Source organism: Carassius auratus, chromosome 16 (genome assembly GCF_003368295.1).
Source record: "Carassius auratus strain Wakin chromosome 16, ASM336829v1, whole genome shotgun sequence".
Lineage (NCBI taxonomy): Eukaryota > Metazoa > Chordata > Actinopteri > Cypriniformes > Cyprinidae > Carassius > Carassius auratus.
The window spans coordinates 17,575,466-17,591,704 of NC_039258.1; the positions used below are offsets into that span (position 1 = coordinate 17,575,466).

General features: G+C 38.2%; 1 protein-coding gene across 1 annotated transcript; it reads right to left on the reverse strand.

Annotated features, from left to right (window-relative positions):
* Window positions 1–7,528: 7,528 nt before the first annotated feature.
* On the reverse strand, window positions 7,529–15,299 carry LOC113116379 (transient receptor potential cation channel subfamily V member 5). The gene is made up of 18 exons (XM_026284506.1): window positions 15,133–15,299; window positions 14,893–14,981; window positions 13,840–14,000; window positions 13,344–13,441; window positions 13,134–13,256; window positions 12,902–13,042; window positions 12,670–12,768; window positions 12,411–12,586; window positions 12,156–12,302; window positions 11,952–12,031; window positions 10,669–10,804; window positions 10,495–10,581; window positions 10,329–10,405; window positions 9,693–9,858; window positions 9,531–9,597; window positions 9,179–9,447; window positions 8,993–9,099; window positions 7,529–8,898 (listed from the first exon to the last, which is right to left on the reverse strand). The coding sequence occupies exons 2-18, from the start codon at window positions 14,947–14,949 to the stop codon at window positions 8,640–8,642; spliced, it is 2,250 nt and encodes a 749-aa protein (XP_026140291.1). The 5' UTR covers window positions 14,950–14,981; window positions 15,133–15,299; the 3' UTR covers window positions 7,529–8,639.
* Window positions 15,300–16,239: the final 940 nt, after the last annotated feature.

Genomic DNA, 16,239 nt, shown 5'->3' on the forward strand with positions numbered 1-16,239 from the left:
TAACTTTTTGTAAAAAAAAAAAAACAGATTAAAGGGTTATTTCGCCCAATTTGCAAGATTATGTCATTAATAACTTACCCTCAGGTTGTTTCAAACATGTAAGACCTCCGTTTATCTTTGGAACACAGTTTAAGATATTTTAGATTTTAAGTCCGAGAGCTCTCAGTCCCTCCATTGAAGCTGTGTGTATGGTAACAGTTATACTGTCCATGTCCAGAAAGGTAAGAAAAACATCATCAAAGTAGTCCATGTGACATCAGAGGGTCAGTTAAATATAAAAAATAGCAAAAACTACAACTTTATTCAGCATTGTCTTCTCTTCCGTGTCTGTTGTTAGACAGTTCAAAACAAAGCAGTTTGTGATATCCGTTTCGTGAACGAATCATTCGATGTAACCGGATCTTTTTGAAACAGTTCACCAAATCGAACTGAATCGTTTTAAACGGTTCGTGTCTCCAATACGCATTAATCCACAAATGACTTAAGCTGTTAACTTTTTTGAATGTGGCTGACACTCTCTCTGAGTTAAAACAAGCCAATATCCCGGAGTAATTCATTTACTCAAACAGTAGACTGACTGAACTGATGTGAAGAGAGAACTGAAGATGAACACCGAGCCGAGCCAGATAATGAACAAAAGACTGACTCATTCACGAGTCAAGAACCGTTTACGAATTCGTGTCCGATTCGAGAACCGAGGAGCTGATGATACTGCGCATGTGTGATTCAGCGTGAAGCAAACCGACACACAGCGCTGGACCGAACTGATTCTTTTGGTGATTGATTCTGAACTGATTATGTGCTAATGTTATGAGCACGGGCAAACCGAAGGCTTGCAATCATCGCCAATGACGCCATTACTTCGAGCACAAAAAGAACCGGTGAACTGTTTTCTTCAACCGGTTTATTGAATCGAACTGTCAGAAAGAACTACTGGTGATCCGGAAACCGATGCAACCAGTTCTTGACTCGTGAACGAGTCATTATCTGGCTCGGCTCGGTGTTCATCTCTCTCTTCACAGCAGTTCAGTCAGCACGCGCAGTCTTCTTAATCGCTTTATTCGCTTAATGATGTGCCAGCTTCATCAAACCTGCCATCTACAGTTCTGGCAGTGGTAATGTGGGTAACGAGTAACGATGCAGCACATAACAAAAATAACGGAGTAAAAGTATTAAATTCATTGAAAATATGTACTGAAGTAAAAGTGGAAGTAGGGGAAAAAAATAATACTCTAGTAAAGTACAGATACCGCCTTTTAGTACTTAAGTACAGTAGTGAAGTAGTTCTACTTCGTTACTATACATCTCTGGTTTCACTAGTTCACGCTTGCATATAATTAGCTGAGGTATGGTATGCGTATTTGGCGTGCTGTCCGGGGAAGGGCTCCGAGCTCGGGAATGGCCCGAACCTAGAGTACCCCCCCTTCCCCGTATATTATAAAGTGAATTTGATGTGAGGAGATGGGGTGGAGGAGGGATGCTGATAAACCGTCAATGGATAGAGGTAAGTCAGCGATATTTATACTATGGGATTGATTACTTGATTGTGGTCCACCTGTGATGATTAGGCTAAGTATCTGACGCGCTCCTCCCGAATCTTCATTGATAATTACATGTAATGATAAAAATTAAACTTTCATATATTTTAGATTCATTGCACACCAACTGAAATATTTCAGGTCTTTTATAGTTTTAATACTGATGATTTTGGCATAAGGCTCATGAAAACCCAAAATACCTATCTCAAAAATTTAGCATATCATGAAAAGGTTCTCTAAACGAGCTATTAACCTAATAATCTGAATCAACTAATTAACTCTAAACACCTGCAAAAGATTCCTGAGGCTTTTAAAAACTCCCAGCCTGGTTCATTACTCAAAACAAAACCGCAATCATGGGTAAGACTGCCGACCTGACTGCTGTCCAGAAGGCCATCATTGACACCCTCAAGCGAGAGGGTAAGACACAGAAAGAAATTTCTGAACGAATAGGCTGTTCCCAGAGTGCTGTAACAAGGCACTTCAGTGGGAAGTCTGTGGGAAGGAAAAAATGTGGCAAAAAACGCTGCACAACGAGAAGAGGTGATCGGACCCTGAGGAAGATTGTGGAGAAGGACCAATTCCAGACCTTGGGGGACCTGCAGAAGCAGTGGACTGAGTCTGGAGTAGAAACATCCAGAGCCACCGTGCACAGTCGTGTGCAGGAAATGGGCTACAGAGAAGCAGCACTGGACTGTTGCTCAGTGGTCCAAAGTACTTTTTCGGATGAAAGCAAATTTTGCATGTCATTCGGAAATCAAGGTGCCAGAGTCTGGAGGAAGACTGGGGAGAAGGAAATGCCAAAATGCCTGAAGTCCAGTGTCAAGTACCCACAGTCAGTGATGGTCTGGGGTGCCATGTCAGCTGCTGGTGTTGGTCCACTGTGTTTTATCAAGGGTAGGGTCAATGCAGCTAGCTATCAGGATATTTTGGCGCACTTCATGCTTCCATCTGCTGAAAAGCTTTATGGAGATGAAGATTTCATTTTTCAGCACGACCTGGCACCTGCTCACAGTCCCAAAACCACTGGTAAATGGTTTACTGACCATGGTATTACTGTGCTCAATTGGCCTGCCTACTCTCCTGACCTGAACCCCATAGAGAATCTGTGGGATATTGTGAAGAGAAAGTTGAGAGACGCAAGACCCAACACTCTGAATGAGCTTAAGGCTGCTATCGGAGCATCCTGGGCCTCCATAACACCTCAGCAGTGCCACAGGCTGATTGCCTCCATGCAACGCCGCATTGAAGCAGTCATTTCTGCAAAAGGATTCCCGACCAAGTATTGAGTGCATAACTGAACATAATTATTTGAAGGTTGACTTTTTTGTATTAAAAACACTTTTCTTTTAGTGGTCGGATGAAATATGCTAATTTTTTGAGATAGGAATTTTGGGTTTTCATGAGCTGTCTGGCAAAATAATCAATATTAAAACAATAAAACACCTGAAATATTTCAGTTGGTGTGCAATGAATCTAAAATATATGAAAGTTTAATTTTTATCATTACATTATGGAAAATAAGGAACTTTTTCACAATATGCAAATTTTTTGAGAAGGACCTGTATATCACCACAGGTTAAATCCATGGCTTGCAACAGATTTACTCTCTTGTGTTGGGTTGTCTATCATAAACCTTCCATCTCCAAGAGGAGAAAAACTCAATTGGATTCAGGAAAGGCGAGTATGGAGGGAGGTACAGGTTCATAAACTGCCCATTGATGTTAAACCATTCCCTTACCTGAGCAGCTCGGTGAAAACTGACATTGTCCCACACTATCACATAGGTGGGAATGGGATTCTCATTCAGCTCTTGACCCTGCTGCTTTTGAACCTGCTGCTCAAATAAATTAACTCTTAGATTTGCAATAAATTTTAGAAGAAGCTGGGTATTATTGTCACGGTTCATGAATTCACTCTCTCTCTCTCGTCTATCGTGTTTGTTATGTGTGTGTCTATGGGCGTGGTCACTGATCAGCGATGATCAGCAGCGCCAGCTGGTTTCAATTGTTTGTGTCCTATATAAGTTCAGTAACTGGTGTTTCATGTTGTCAGATCGTTGTTTCTCCCTGGTGTGCTCCCGTACCTGTTTCCTGTGTTCTAGTTCCTGCCTGAGTCTTCCCGTGTCTTCATCGTCTTGGATCTTCACGTTTCTCTGGATTACTCGTTCACCTTCACGAGGATTGCGCACTCACCGGGATTCGAGGGATCATCACCGAAGCAAGCACCATCATCGTTGCCCACCAAGGTCCCTGTGTCACCGTGCCATCTGCCTTGTGTCCGCCCCTGTGTTGCCTTGTAATTCTGTGACTTCCTGACTTTTGAGCTTTGTTAATAAAACGCCTTGCGTTTACATCCTGTCTCTGTGTTACGTAACAATGGGCTAGTTGCACAAGATGGCGCCGGTGAGCTTCAGCGACGCGAGTGTGTGCGTACTTATTTCCGGTCTTGCGACGCTCGCATTGACTGTAAGGGAAACTTACATATGAAACTTGGCTAGATGTATATAATTAAAGATTTTCAAATTTAACAGCCCTTAGTGGTATATCAAAAACATGGGGAAACATCCTCCCTATATTTTGCGTACCTCTGTGTGGAAATTCATCAAGATACAACGCGGAGATTGCTTTATTCTTCTGTTGATTATGTGGATCAGCGTCAGTTCAGGTCCACATGGATTTCTTTTTTCAAACACAAACCTCTCAAATATGCAATACTTTTCATTTTCGAAGAGCTGGTTTTGTTCTGTTATGTAAGATAATTGTTTCTGACTGTCAAACAAGACGCACAGAGATTTCTGATAAAGCGTTTTATTAACTTTATTTGATAACATAATTTATAACTAACTGTACAATTAAACGTAGTATAATTATGGTAGGTTTGCCTTAAATAAAAGATCGCTGTTTGCATTCATGTGTGTTTTTATCTGGTTATTTGTTTTGTGAAAGATCTGCAGCATAAATCATTATCTGTCTACGAGTAGCCATTGTTATTGTTTTGCATTAATTATCAGATTAAACAGATATTAAAAGTCACGTATTTTTTACTGTGTAAAATAATCTTGTGAAAATAACGATAAAACGGACTGATGTATGTGTACAATTGAGAAATGGATACTTCTGAAGATAAATCGCAGCCCAGGTCTCACGAGGTAAATATTTAATATAAAAATAATAATAACAATGCAAACATCTTCGAGAAATAAGTAATTTGTACATTTACATATTTGGTAAGATAAAATACATTATATAGCTGTGTATACACACCATGAGTTAAACTTTCATCTCATGAACAATAGTGAACATTAGTGTATTTAATTCAACAGGACCGAAACATACACAGGTTTCAAATCCACTGGCTCAGTTGACATTTGTAGTATAGTGATAATAGCAGTGTATATCTTATTTGCATATGAAGTGATATTATAAATCCTGTAAACATATAGAAGGTAATATTTGGACTTCTCTGGTTCTCTGCACTGACTTTAAGCACAGACGGAAATACCTACGCACACACTCGCAAGACCGGAAATCCAAGATGGCGGAGATATGCAACTAGCCCATTATATGACCCGAGTGTGACATGGTGATGCAGAACACCATGGCTGCTGACAGATTAGACAAACATTTTGATGTTGGTTTTAGCCACAGAACTATAATAGAACTCATTCTATTGAAAAATTAAACCAATACTTCATTTCGTTTCAAATAAAAACAGTCTTCTATTTTAGCTTCAAAGGTTGTGTCTTGTTACAGATTTATTTAAGAACATTTTGCAGTAGTTTTCATAGTCAAAAGTGATGCAGAAGTCACGCTATTGACTTTCAAAAATCAATTTTTAAAACCTTTCAAAGAGTCTCCAGTGTTACTGCCCCCTAGAGGAAGATGTTTTGAGTCAGTTTGACATTCAAAATATTTTAATAAATTCATTTAAAATGTATTCAGTTTTCCATCTCAACTTCAAAGGGTGTGTCTTGATACCTGGGCTTAAACGATCACTTTCATGCAGGTTTTACTCTCATTTGTAATTCAGAATACATACTATTGAAATAAATTCAGATCTGTTCATAAATTCATGTAAAATACATGCAGAGTTCTTTCTCAAATCTAAAGGGTGTTTTTACTGGTTTTGATGGTGGTTTTAGCCACAGAACTATAATAGAACTCATACTATTGAAAATGAAACCAACACATAATTTAGTTTAAAATACAGTCTTCTATCTCAGCTACAAAGGCTGTGTCTTATTACAGATTTCTTATAGAATATTGTACAGTAGTTTTCATTGTCAAAAGTGATGCAGAAGTCACACTAATGACTTTCAAAAATCCCTTGTGTAGCCTTCCATTGAGTCTCCAGTATTACTGCCCCCTAGAGAAAGATACTGCAGCTGATCTGAACCAGTATGACATTCAAAGTTATAAATTATTTTAAAATCAATAAAGTCTTCGGTTTCAACTTCAAAAGGTGTGTTTTGTTTCTGATTTTGAAATGAACATTTCAATTCAGGTTGTACACTCATATGTAAAACCACCATCAAAATGTTCTTCTAGGAGCCAGTAACAAGACACACCCTTTGAAGTTGAGATGGAATACTGTATGTTTTAAAAATGAGTGTGATAGTAAAAGATGGCTGTAAATATTGTTCTTTGAACAAATAACAAGACACACCCATTTCAATTTACATATAAAACTGTATGCATTCTAAATGAATTTATTTAAACTTCTGAATGTCAGACTTGGTCGAGACAAGGAACAATATGTTCCTCTAGGTGGCGGTAAACTGCACAATCTTTGTCATGCTTTGCAATCATTTTCCCAGTCTGTACATTTCAATAACTTTTGTTTTGCTACAGTTATGTGAATGAAACCAACAGCTAAATGTTCTTTTATTAACACATAATAAGGCACACCCCTTTGATTTGAGATTTGTTATTTATACATTTTACAAGTGAAGCATTTAGATGTAATTTTTCTCTTCGTTTAGCACTTTGCAGATAGTCCCTTTCCTGCACTTTTACATTATAAGGTCTATCAGTTATAATTCCTTAAGGCAGATTAAAACCATTAAAACACAATGTGTGTTCTCTTCTACATTTCTACATTTGAAAACAATTACAACATAGGAAGTTTCTTGTCATTGTGCTAAATCGTTAAATAATTATTGAAGATCTCCGAGGCTGAATCTCTGACAAAATGTTAAACGTCGAACCAACTTTATATCGGTTGATCTGAAACTTCTACACAAATATCTGTAACACCCTTCGTGCAGTCTACGAGTACATTCACTATCACAAACAATAATTTCTAACGTGACAGTTAAAGCACGATTCTCACTCATGTCTCTCCATCTTCTCTTCCCGATCTCTCCTCTTCCTCGCAACATCTCACCCTGACTCCTGATTGGATCTTTCTTCCGTGTAAACAGTTTTAACTTACTAAATTTTTACACACACATAAACTTTATTTAAACATTTTTTAAAAACTTGAAATTTACAATTTTGAAGAAAAAAAAAAGATTTTAGGAAATACCCAAAATTCCCATAGGGCTACATTCAGTTCTCTCTTCACAGCAGTTCAGTCAGTGTACTGTTTGAGTAAATGAATTAGTAATAAAGTCGTAGTTTTTGCTATTTTTGGACCAAAATGTATTTTCAATGCTTCAAAAAATTCTAACTGACCCTCTGATGTCACATTGACTAGCTTACTTTGATGATGTTTTTCTTACCTTATGGACAGTAGACCATACACACAGTTTCAATGGAGAGATTGAGAGATTGTTCCGAAGATGAAAGGATGTCTCACGGGTTTGGAATGACGTGAGTTATTAATGACACAATTTAGATTTTTGGGTGAACTAACGCTTTTTTGGTAGAGAGAGAGAGCGAGAGCGAGAGCGCACTTTTGTTGTGTGATCTTTGATTTTCAATAACTTAGCACACGCATCATTTGGATTAAATCTAAACCGTACAAATGCCACCAATTATAAGGCATTCGCTATGAACATCATTTATTTTCAGCATACACGACTTTCTGCTTGACATTTGGGGAAAAATGAATGGACATGGATTAACAACACTGCATCGACAGTGAAGTGGGAAAATAACCATTGTTCAAAAGGGGCCAGTTGAAAAAAGTTGGGTCTGTTTACTACATTATTTTTTTTAGCTGTCTGTAACCATAAAAACAAGCAAATAATTTCCAAAGATTTTTCACATTTTGACAATTTTCCACTTTATTTGTTTTTGAAACATTCTGTGAATTGTTCAAAAAAACTATATAAATGTATTTGTTATTGATTGTTTTTAGACAAAATAAAACCTTCCTCTAATTCTGGACATAACAACAAAAAAATAAAATAATAATTTTGAAAAAGAAAACTGAATATTTAAAATAGAGGGTTGAAATTTAGAAAATGTGAGAAACCATTAGGATTTTTAAAAATTTAAATAAAACAGGAAATAAACTCAGATAGGCACTTGGAAAAAAAATCCACCTTGCCATTCAAGCCTCTATAATTAATTTATCACATGGTTACAAATACAAAAAAAGACTTGTAAAATGAAAATGTTTAAATGTGGTTTAGTACCATGGCTACTGACTGACTATGGTCCTTATGCACACACACAGATATTGGGGAGATGTTTCCTTCCCTGGACAGTGTGCCATCCTGGCTGGAAATGAACCACCTGAACGGAGCTGGCGCCCATCTTCCTGCAGTTTATACTTACAATACATCTGTCAAAAGATGTAGATGTCCTACACCCACTGAAATCACCTACAGTATACATCTGGACATCATACCTCTCAGAACAAATCCTCAAGATAATCACCTTTTCTCTTAAGATTGCAGTTAGAAAATTATAGAAATTTGGACTCATTTGGTCCATCAACATTATTTTTTCATTATGAATCATTATCTTTAAAAAGTTTATTTTTTATTGCAATTGCACCCATTTCTAACTGTACTGATCATGTTTACAGTTCAATTTTGTCTACCCAATACAACACCTATATATTTTCATATTATAAAACACTAAACAATTTAATAAGAACCCTTTAAATATTAGGAATGTCATATCACCCAAACATTCCTAGCCATTTTTAGAAATACTTGACATCTGGGGAATCCACAATTTCTTCCTTTTGACTGTAAATACTCTTCCGAATTAGCTGCCAGTGTTTCATCGGTCTACTCTGGGTTTTAGGCTTGTTTTGCACTGTTAAATTGGTTTGCAGTGGATCATTTCTAGGCTCACTCTTGCCTGTATCCTCCTTCTCCTTAGCTGGTTCTTCATCCTTGGAGAACACATTAATGAAGCGTTTCATCTTTCGCATCGCTGATCCGTTGCGATCCTCCACTCTGGAATCATGAGATATTGTTAATAAATAAAACTAATCAAACTGAGTGTTTCATGATGCTTTTGTATTGGAATCGAGATTAAAGGCATAATTACCGGAGGAACCAGCGTTCTCCTAGGCCAAATGCCTCACCGCAGATGCCCAATCTTGGCCATAGGCGCAGTGGTAACTTCCGTTCCAGCATCAGAGTAGTGGCCACCACCTACGAAAAGAGAGACAGATTTTCACCCAACATGCTTCCAGAACAATTACTGTGGGACTGAACTAGCTACACTACCAACCTGGGTCCTCCAGAGTTCGTCACGCTCCTGGGTGACCCTCCACAGCGTGTCACTCATCATGGCGATCACAAGGTTGAACAGGAGAATGTAAGCGACAACACTAAACCAGACGTGGATACAGTGCACCACTGGATGGGTGTAGAGCGTAGGGTCCACCGGCAAGTTAACCAGAGCGATGCTCACCTCAAACTGACTGAAGAGGGTGATGGGGAATGAACGATATAACGGTAGAGCTAAAGGTTCTTGAGTCCCGTAAAAGACCCACAAACCTGAAGAAGTAGACAAGGATGTAATTGTTTACAAATTCACATATGATATGAGTATCTTTTGATGCAACTGCATTTGAACTAACCGGCAGAGGATCCAATGAGGACGATAAGTAACAAAAACATGAACTTTGTCATATCGCCAAATAATATCTGCAAAAGAACATTCCCACATGTGCATTATTAAGATATACTGGGTCTAAAAACCAACAACAAAAGTGAGAGGCCGCCTCAGCAAAATGCTCCACCTTCTGAATCACAATGACGTAGGGTCCCAGCATCTGAAAACCTCGGGCAAAGTACGTAACATTGGACCAGCCGAGAACCAAAGCCAAAGCCATCGGCACGAGCTCTTCTGCAATTTCAGTGGTCCGCAGCACACACAAAATCACAACCAGACTCGCATAGATAACCCTGCCCCAGAAATACACGGAAATGAAGTGTGAGTGAATGCATGCATTTCCATTCAATTTCATTCATTAACTTTCATGCCAACGACCATCCAATAAGATTATTTTCTTGTAAGGAAACCTTTTCCTGTAAAAGAAAGGCAACTATATTATTTAGTATGCATAAAAATGTATAAAACACTTTTTATGCTGTCTGTTAAAAATATATATGAAAATGATTTTCGGTTTTTATTCATTTGACAACCTGCAAAACTGAATTAAATGTATTAAAATTAAATAAAAACTGTTTAACAATAAATTTATAATACTACGTTTCTTGAGTAGCAGATCATTTGAATGAAGACTAAAGTAATGATGCAGATAATTCAGCATGGCCATCGCAGGAATGCAATTAAATAGAATATAGAAACAAATATTTTAAGCTGTAATAATATTTCACACCATTATATCTTATATATAACAATATGCACTTACAAAGTGACATGGAAGGGCCCTCCGAGAGCAGACTGTCCAAAATAGTGTTTAGCCCCTATTTTCAAAATACTGGGAATCTGAAAATAATTTAATTTGAGTGTTTTTGGCATATATGTTTGACATGTTATTACATAATGTTTCTAATGTCAAACTACGTTTTGCTGACCTCTATCAGCAGGATCACGATGGCTCCTATGACACTGATAATTTCTCCAATTAAACGCAGGTGATCGCTATAGGTCTGATAGCTCTCCTAAACATACAAAAAGACATTACTGTAAGTTCTTGCACACAAACATGAAAGTGCTTTAATATACAGAGACACTATAACATTTCACACCTTTAAGCTTTTCTGCACTTTAATGGTATGGTCGTCGTCTGCTTTGGTGTAATTCTCAGGAATGTCCTTCAGGGGACGGTTTATACAACACAAAGTGAATATGCTGATATACAGCAGGTACACCATCGTCAACAACCTGCAAACAGATCAATAGAGCAACATCATCAGTGCCGCTCAAATCGTAAACATCGTTTCATAGCACATCACTGCTTTCAAAGTGAAATATTTTCTGATAAAGTCAGACAAAAAGCAACAGGCACAACCTGTACCTGCAATAACCTCCATGTCATATTGCCTTACATTTGAGATATAATTATATAAACTCTTCTGTTTATATTACTGTGACGAGTCAGCTGCCTCCTCTCTTATTATCATCGGCACCCCGTCCTAAATCGCTGCCCTTCACCAGGCTCCCGACAGGAGTGGGTTTGTGAGAGAGGAGGGGCGCTGGATGAGCCAGGGCTGGCGGCGTGTGATGGGGCATGCCTGATGTGAATGGAGCCTCACCACCGCCACTGTTTAAAAGCCCAACGTGACTCTCCTCGAGAGACAGGTCTCTTCCTCCTGCATGCACACTGGTGTCTTCGTGGGTCCAGGAAGGGTGCGTTAAGGAACTCCCGTGCCACTAGAGATGTGAGCCGCCGGACCCGCGATCAGGACAAGAACTGCACCCATTTACACGGCCAACGGGCCAGGATGCCTGGCCGTCCATCCCTGCAAGCCACAAAGAGGGGAGCACGACAGCGCGTGCGACCGCCGGACTCCGCCCCTTACCTGGATCCATCCTCCATGCCCGACCCACACGAACACTGCAGCATGACGAGGACACCAGATCCCCTGTTTATTTTGAACACTCCCTCTTTGGCCACGTTTATCCCGTTTTACTTTATTTTATGTTCATAAAAGCCTCTCCGAGGCCTGACGCCACGCCCACTTTGTCTGTCGTAGGCTCCCCCCGTTACAATTACATTTAGACCCTACATTATATCTATTATATATACATATTATTTTGTTTTTACCATAAAATGTAATTCATTGACCTAAAAACAGCAGTTGCCTTGCACTCCAAACTTTATCACTTTTTTCCAATTAACATTTAAAATCTGCATTTTATGGATTTTGAAGTTGAAAATAATTTAAGAAATGTAGATGTTTAAGTAAAGTTCACTTGATTAACATGAATAGAATAGCACATTTCTTTAATTTTACGGCTGCAAATATTTTTTAATCTATTGATTAAAGAAAAATAATAACGACACTTCTAGTATGTGATAGTAAGGCACCTGAAGTAATGTTTGCCATACAGATTCCACTTCAGTCTGACAAGCTCTCGAACTGGAGTCAACTCAAGAATCCTTCTGGCCTGAGACAAGAGAGGATACAGAAAGCACTTTGTTACATGAACTAAATAGCCCAGCAACAGCAATTTGATTGAATCTGTTACTGCTGATGATTTTTATCCTCTCTAAGTTTACAAGTGCAGAAACCTCTGCTTTCTGACTGCTGACAATGATCTCAAGCACTGAGAGGTCATCCTCCCTGGAGTCAATCTCAGTGAGGTCGTAAAGGTTGGAGGACAATGGTCCCAGACTCCACTGAAAAATCCGCCTGCGGTTGACAATCTGCTGGAAAACCTGTGCAGCATCACAAAAACATTAAATGCTGCAAACTGTTACTACGCAGTTCTGTTCTAGATAAAGGAGAGTTTTTGGAAGAGGTGCATGTAATGGTCTCTCTCTTACCATGAGGTTGCCCTCCTTCGCAGCGAGTTTGAGCGGTGTGAGGCCTCTGTAGTTAGGTACCATGTCTAAAGGGATAGCAGGGTCCAGATCTGCATCTTTTGACATCAGCAGATCAAAAACCTGACATGCAGTTGTTTTATTTGGCTGCAGAACCAACAGATGAAGAATGGTATTACCTGTTCACGAGCGAGAGAAAGAGTTACAACCAAAGATGCAGACAGAAATATCACATTGTGAGTAAAAGGTGACTTTCTCTTACCGAGGGAATCCTGGGCCCTGACATTAGCCCCAGCTTTTATCAGCATGGTTATAATTTCTTCATTACCCACACAACTCGCAAATGCCAGGATGTGCTCACCTACAGTGACACAATTAATTATTTTTGTCAGTCATTGGAAACTGCATCTCTCCAGATGCTCATCCACATCCATAACTATTCAAATGATCAGATTTAATCAAAATCATTGGTAGAATAAAAACCTCCATCTCACCAAAGTACAGAAGCCCTCCTCTTCTTTTGCGGAAGTACATGCCTGTGACCCTGGGCGATGCCACATCACCTCCTCTTGCTATCATCTCCCTTACTAAGTTAACATTCTGGTTAACAGCAGCAATGTGAAGGGGAGTTAAACCTGTCAATCACGTCATACATTCATGAGACCGGCAAAGAGCTATTCAGTTGCATGTAATGTTTGAGGAGGTTTCTGGTTTTTAAATAAAGACCTTGGTGGAGTTCAGAGGTCATGGGCTCGTTGATGAGCTCCGGCGCTCCTTCCATCAAAGCTACAGCTGCATCAAAATTATCATTCATGGCAGCAACATGCAGAGCCGTCTCTCCAAGTTCACCTAGAATGCACACCCATGCCAGATAACACATTCAAGTCTGGGTTTGCCATTTAGTGTGCCATTAAATAAAGGCAAAAAGTGGTTTACCTCTCTCAAAGATATTTGTAGATGAACAGTCAAGCAGTTTCTTTATACAGGCTGCATTATTCTCCTTAGTGGCGGAAAACAGGGGGATGTCATTTACTCTGCAGAACATAAAGAGACATAACTACTAACATGGTTATGTTTGCAAGGCAGCAGCAAACTGTTGATATTCTTTTAACATCATTTCCCTTTCTTTTTGTACTTAATCTCTACACAGATTTCTGTAATTAGTCTCAGTTAAAATGTAAAAAATACATATAATAATTTTTAAGCTATTTAAAACATGCATTGTTAAATTATTACACTGCAAAGTAGGCAAAGAGGCAGCTGTGTACCATTTTAAAGCACAGTCATGACAAAATTTGTTCATTTAGACAGAACCAAAGTCTAAAACCTAACTTCACAATCACAAGCATGATATTCTTTTCCTAGCATTTCTTTGTTGGGAAAGACAATCCAATTTCTATTTTATTGTATTGATTAATAATTAATTCTTTACTTTTTGTTCTGCATGAGGAAGGTCTCATCCAGCATTTCGTTCCATCCTTTTCTATACTGAAGGCGGAACTTGAGTTGGCTCCAGCGATGGTTTATCTCCCCTACAGCAGTTCTGGAGATGGCTGGTGACATGGCTTCTGATGGAGTTTCAGACCAAAAAGACTGACAAGAAGAAATCGACATTGTCAAAATAAGTTAGCCAACGGAAAAAAGGCAATTTTCCGAAACCTATTCTTAAGCATTTCTACACCATCTTTAAATTAACATGCAGATAATTTTTTTTCCCATCCTTATCAGCATGTTCGAGATTTTATTATAAAATATGCATCTTAATAATTAAAATTATCCTTTAAAAGTAACAGTAACAATTATATATGCACTTGCTACAATGCTGTCCCAAAGATGCCAGCATTCAAAGCAATATACACCTACCTTACAAAATCTTTAATGTGTTATTCCAATGTTTTTTAGTAAGTGATGTACAGCATGTCTGTTTGACTGTAAGTGGACAATACAAAGCTAAGCAGACTGACATCAGTATTTATACTAACAGCTGAGTCTGGAAAAGAGGGTGGATGACGTCACACAGGTGGACAGCAGAAAAGGATCTATTTAAACAGTTTTAGGTGCCCAGTGACCCAATATACTTTGAGACTGACTGGGACAGTTATGTTAAATATTTGTGTTTATAGCCTAATATAGCCGAAATGTGTTAACTTAATCACTGTAGACAATAATCCAATTAGTTAAGATATTTTAGAATGTGATTAAGGAAGCACTTTCATGTGCTGGAGTTCCCCCTCTGTGTGTAAATAATAAGTTTGGTGTAGGCTACAAGTTAAACAAGTGATTGAAGTGATGCTAGCTCTAGCTACACGAGAGCTGATAAACATGTTGTTCTCCAGTAAACAAAAGTCTGCGATCTATAACCAACAATTAGTCTACTAACTTTGAATCTTCTTATTAAAGATTTGTTTCTTTGTGTAACAAATAATTGTTGTTTTATTTTTACTTAAGTAATTATTTATTTCAACATGATTTGTACACTATGTACCTCTAAGGAGTTGCGAGATATGCCTGCTGTCCACATTTTTCGGTCCTCACCCGTCATCTTTCACTGCGTAACGTTACCTGAAAAAAAACCTAAAACAAAACAAAACAAAAAAACATATCAGTCAACACTTTTAAAAACACCGTGTCAGATAAATTTACATCAAACCTGTCTCAAAACAGCTGACGGATACCAGGATGTTCCAGATGAGTCGAAACGACCTTCACTCACCTGAACATTTACCTTTATTGAAGCACGATAGGTTGAGGTCCAGGGCCCAACGTCCGATCAACGAGCGTTTGTTCTTCTCCACTGAACGCTAACACTGGATCATTTAAAATACACTCCTAAATACACTCAAAAACCAAAGATTCTTCCTCATTAATAGCCAACAACAGACTACAAGTCTGTGAAGGACTGATCAGACAAGATACCACCACACCAAGGCATAAACCGGTTTTCAAAGATATTTCTTAATTGTTTTCACGTCTTTCAACCCAACAGGACTGACCACTTGTTTAGCCACATTGCTAGTCTTTTTTTGAACGTTGTTCCAAAAAGACCAAAGAAAAAAAAAATATGTCAGTCTGTCTGAATTCGAGCGAAACATACAAGGTCGTTTAATGCAAATTACCACACAACGTTATCAACCGTCGGTTTCACTCACAAGAAATGTTTATTTTGTTTTCGCTATATTATTTTAATCTACCAGTGACATTTGTGAAAAAAATTCAGCTTGAAGAATCTAAATCATTCTTAAATAACTTAAGAAAAAAAGGCAGCTATTAGGAAAAAACATGCAGCTATTCCCTATATTTTGACTTTGCCGTAACTGCTTTATTGTAATTAACAAACAAACAAATAGTCTAACTGAATGCATAAAATGTTACTTCATTGTTTGCAGCTTTTAATTAGGTGTTATTGAGGAATGTTATGCCATTTTACTTGTTACAGTTGTAACCATAAGTAAAACACATTTTGACTGAGATTTTAAAAGATTTTTTAGAAAATGTTGCTGGCATTTCTGGGAAAAATTAGGGCTTAAAAGGATATATTTCCATCATCAACACTGAATGTATACATTCACAAAAGTTTGACATTTGGCTAAATGTTACTAAGTAATGTAAAGAACAAGTTTCGGGGGAGTTTGGATGGTGTGAGAGACAAATGTTGGTCTTTTTATGGTCAGGTACATGATGAGTCATAATGGTTGGTCAAAAGTGTTTTATATGGCATTTAAAGGGCTCAGAAACAGGAGTATGGGATACTATCTATAGAATGTAAGTTAGACCACATATTGTGAAGTAATGAATGTGATTTTGTTTTTTGTTTTTTTTCTTCCAGTTGACT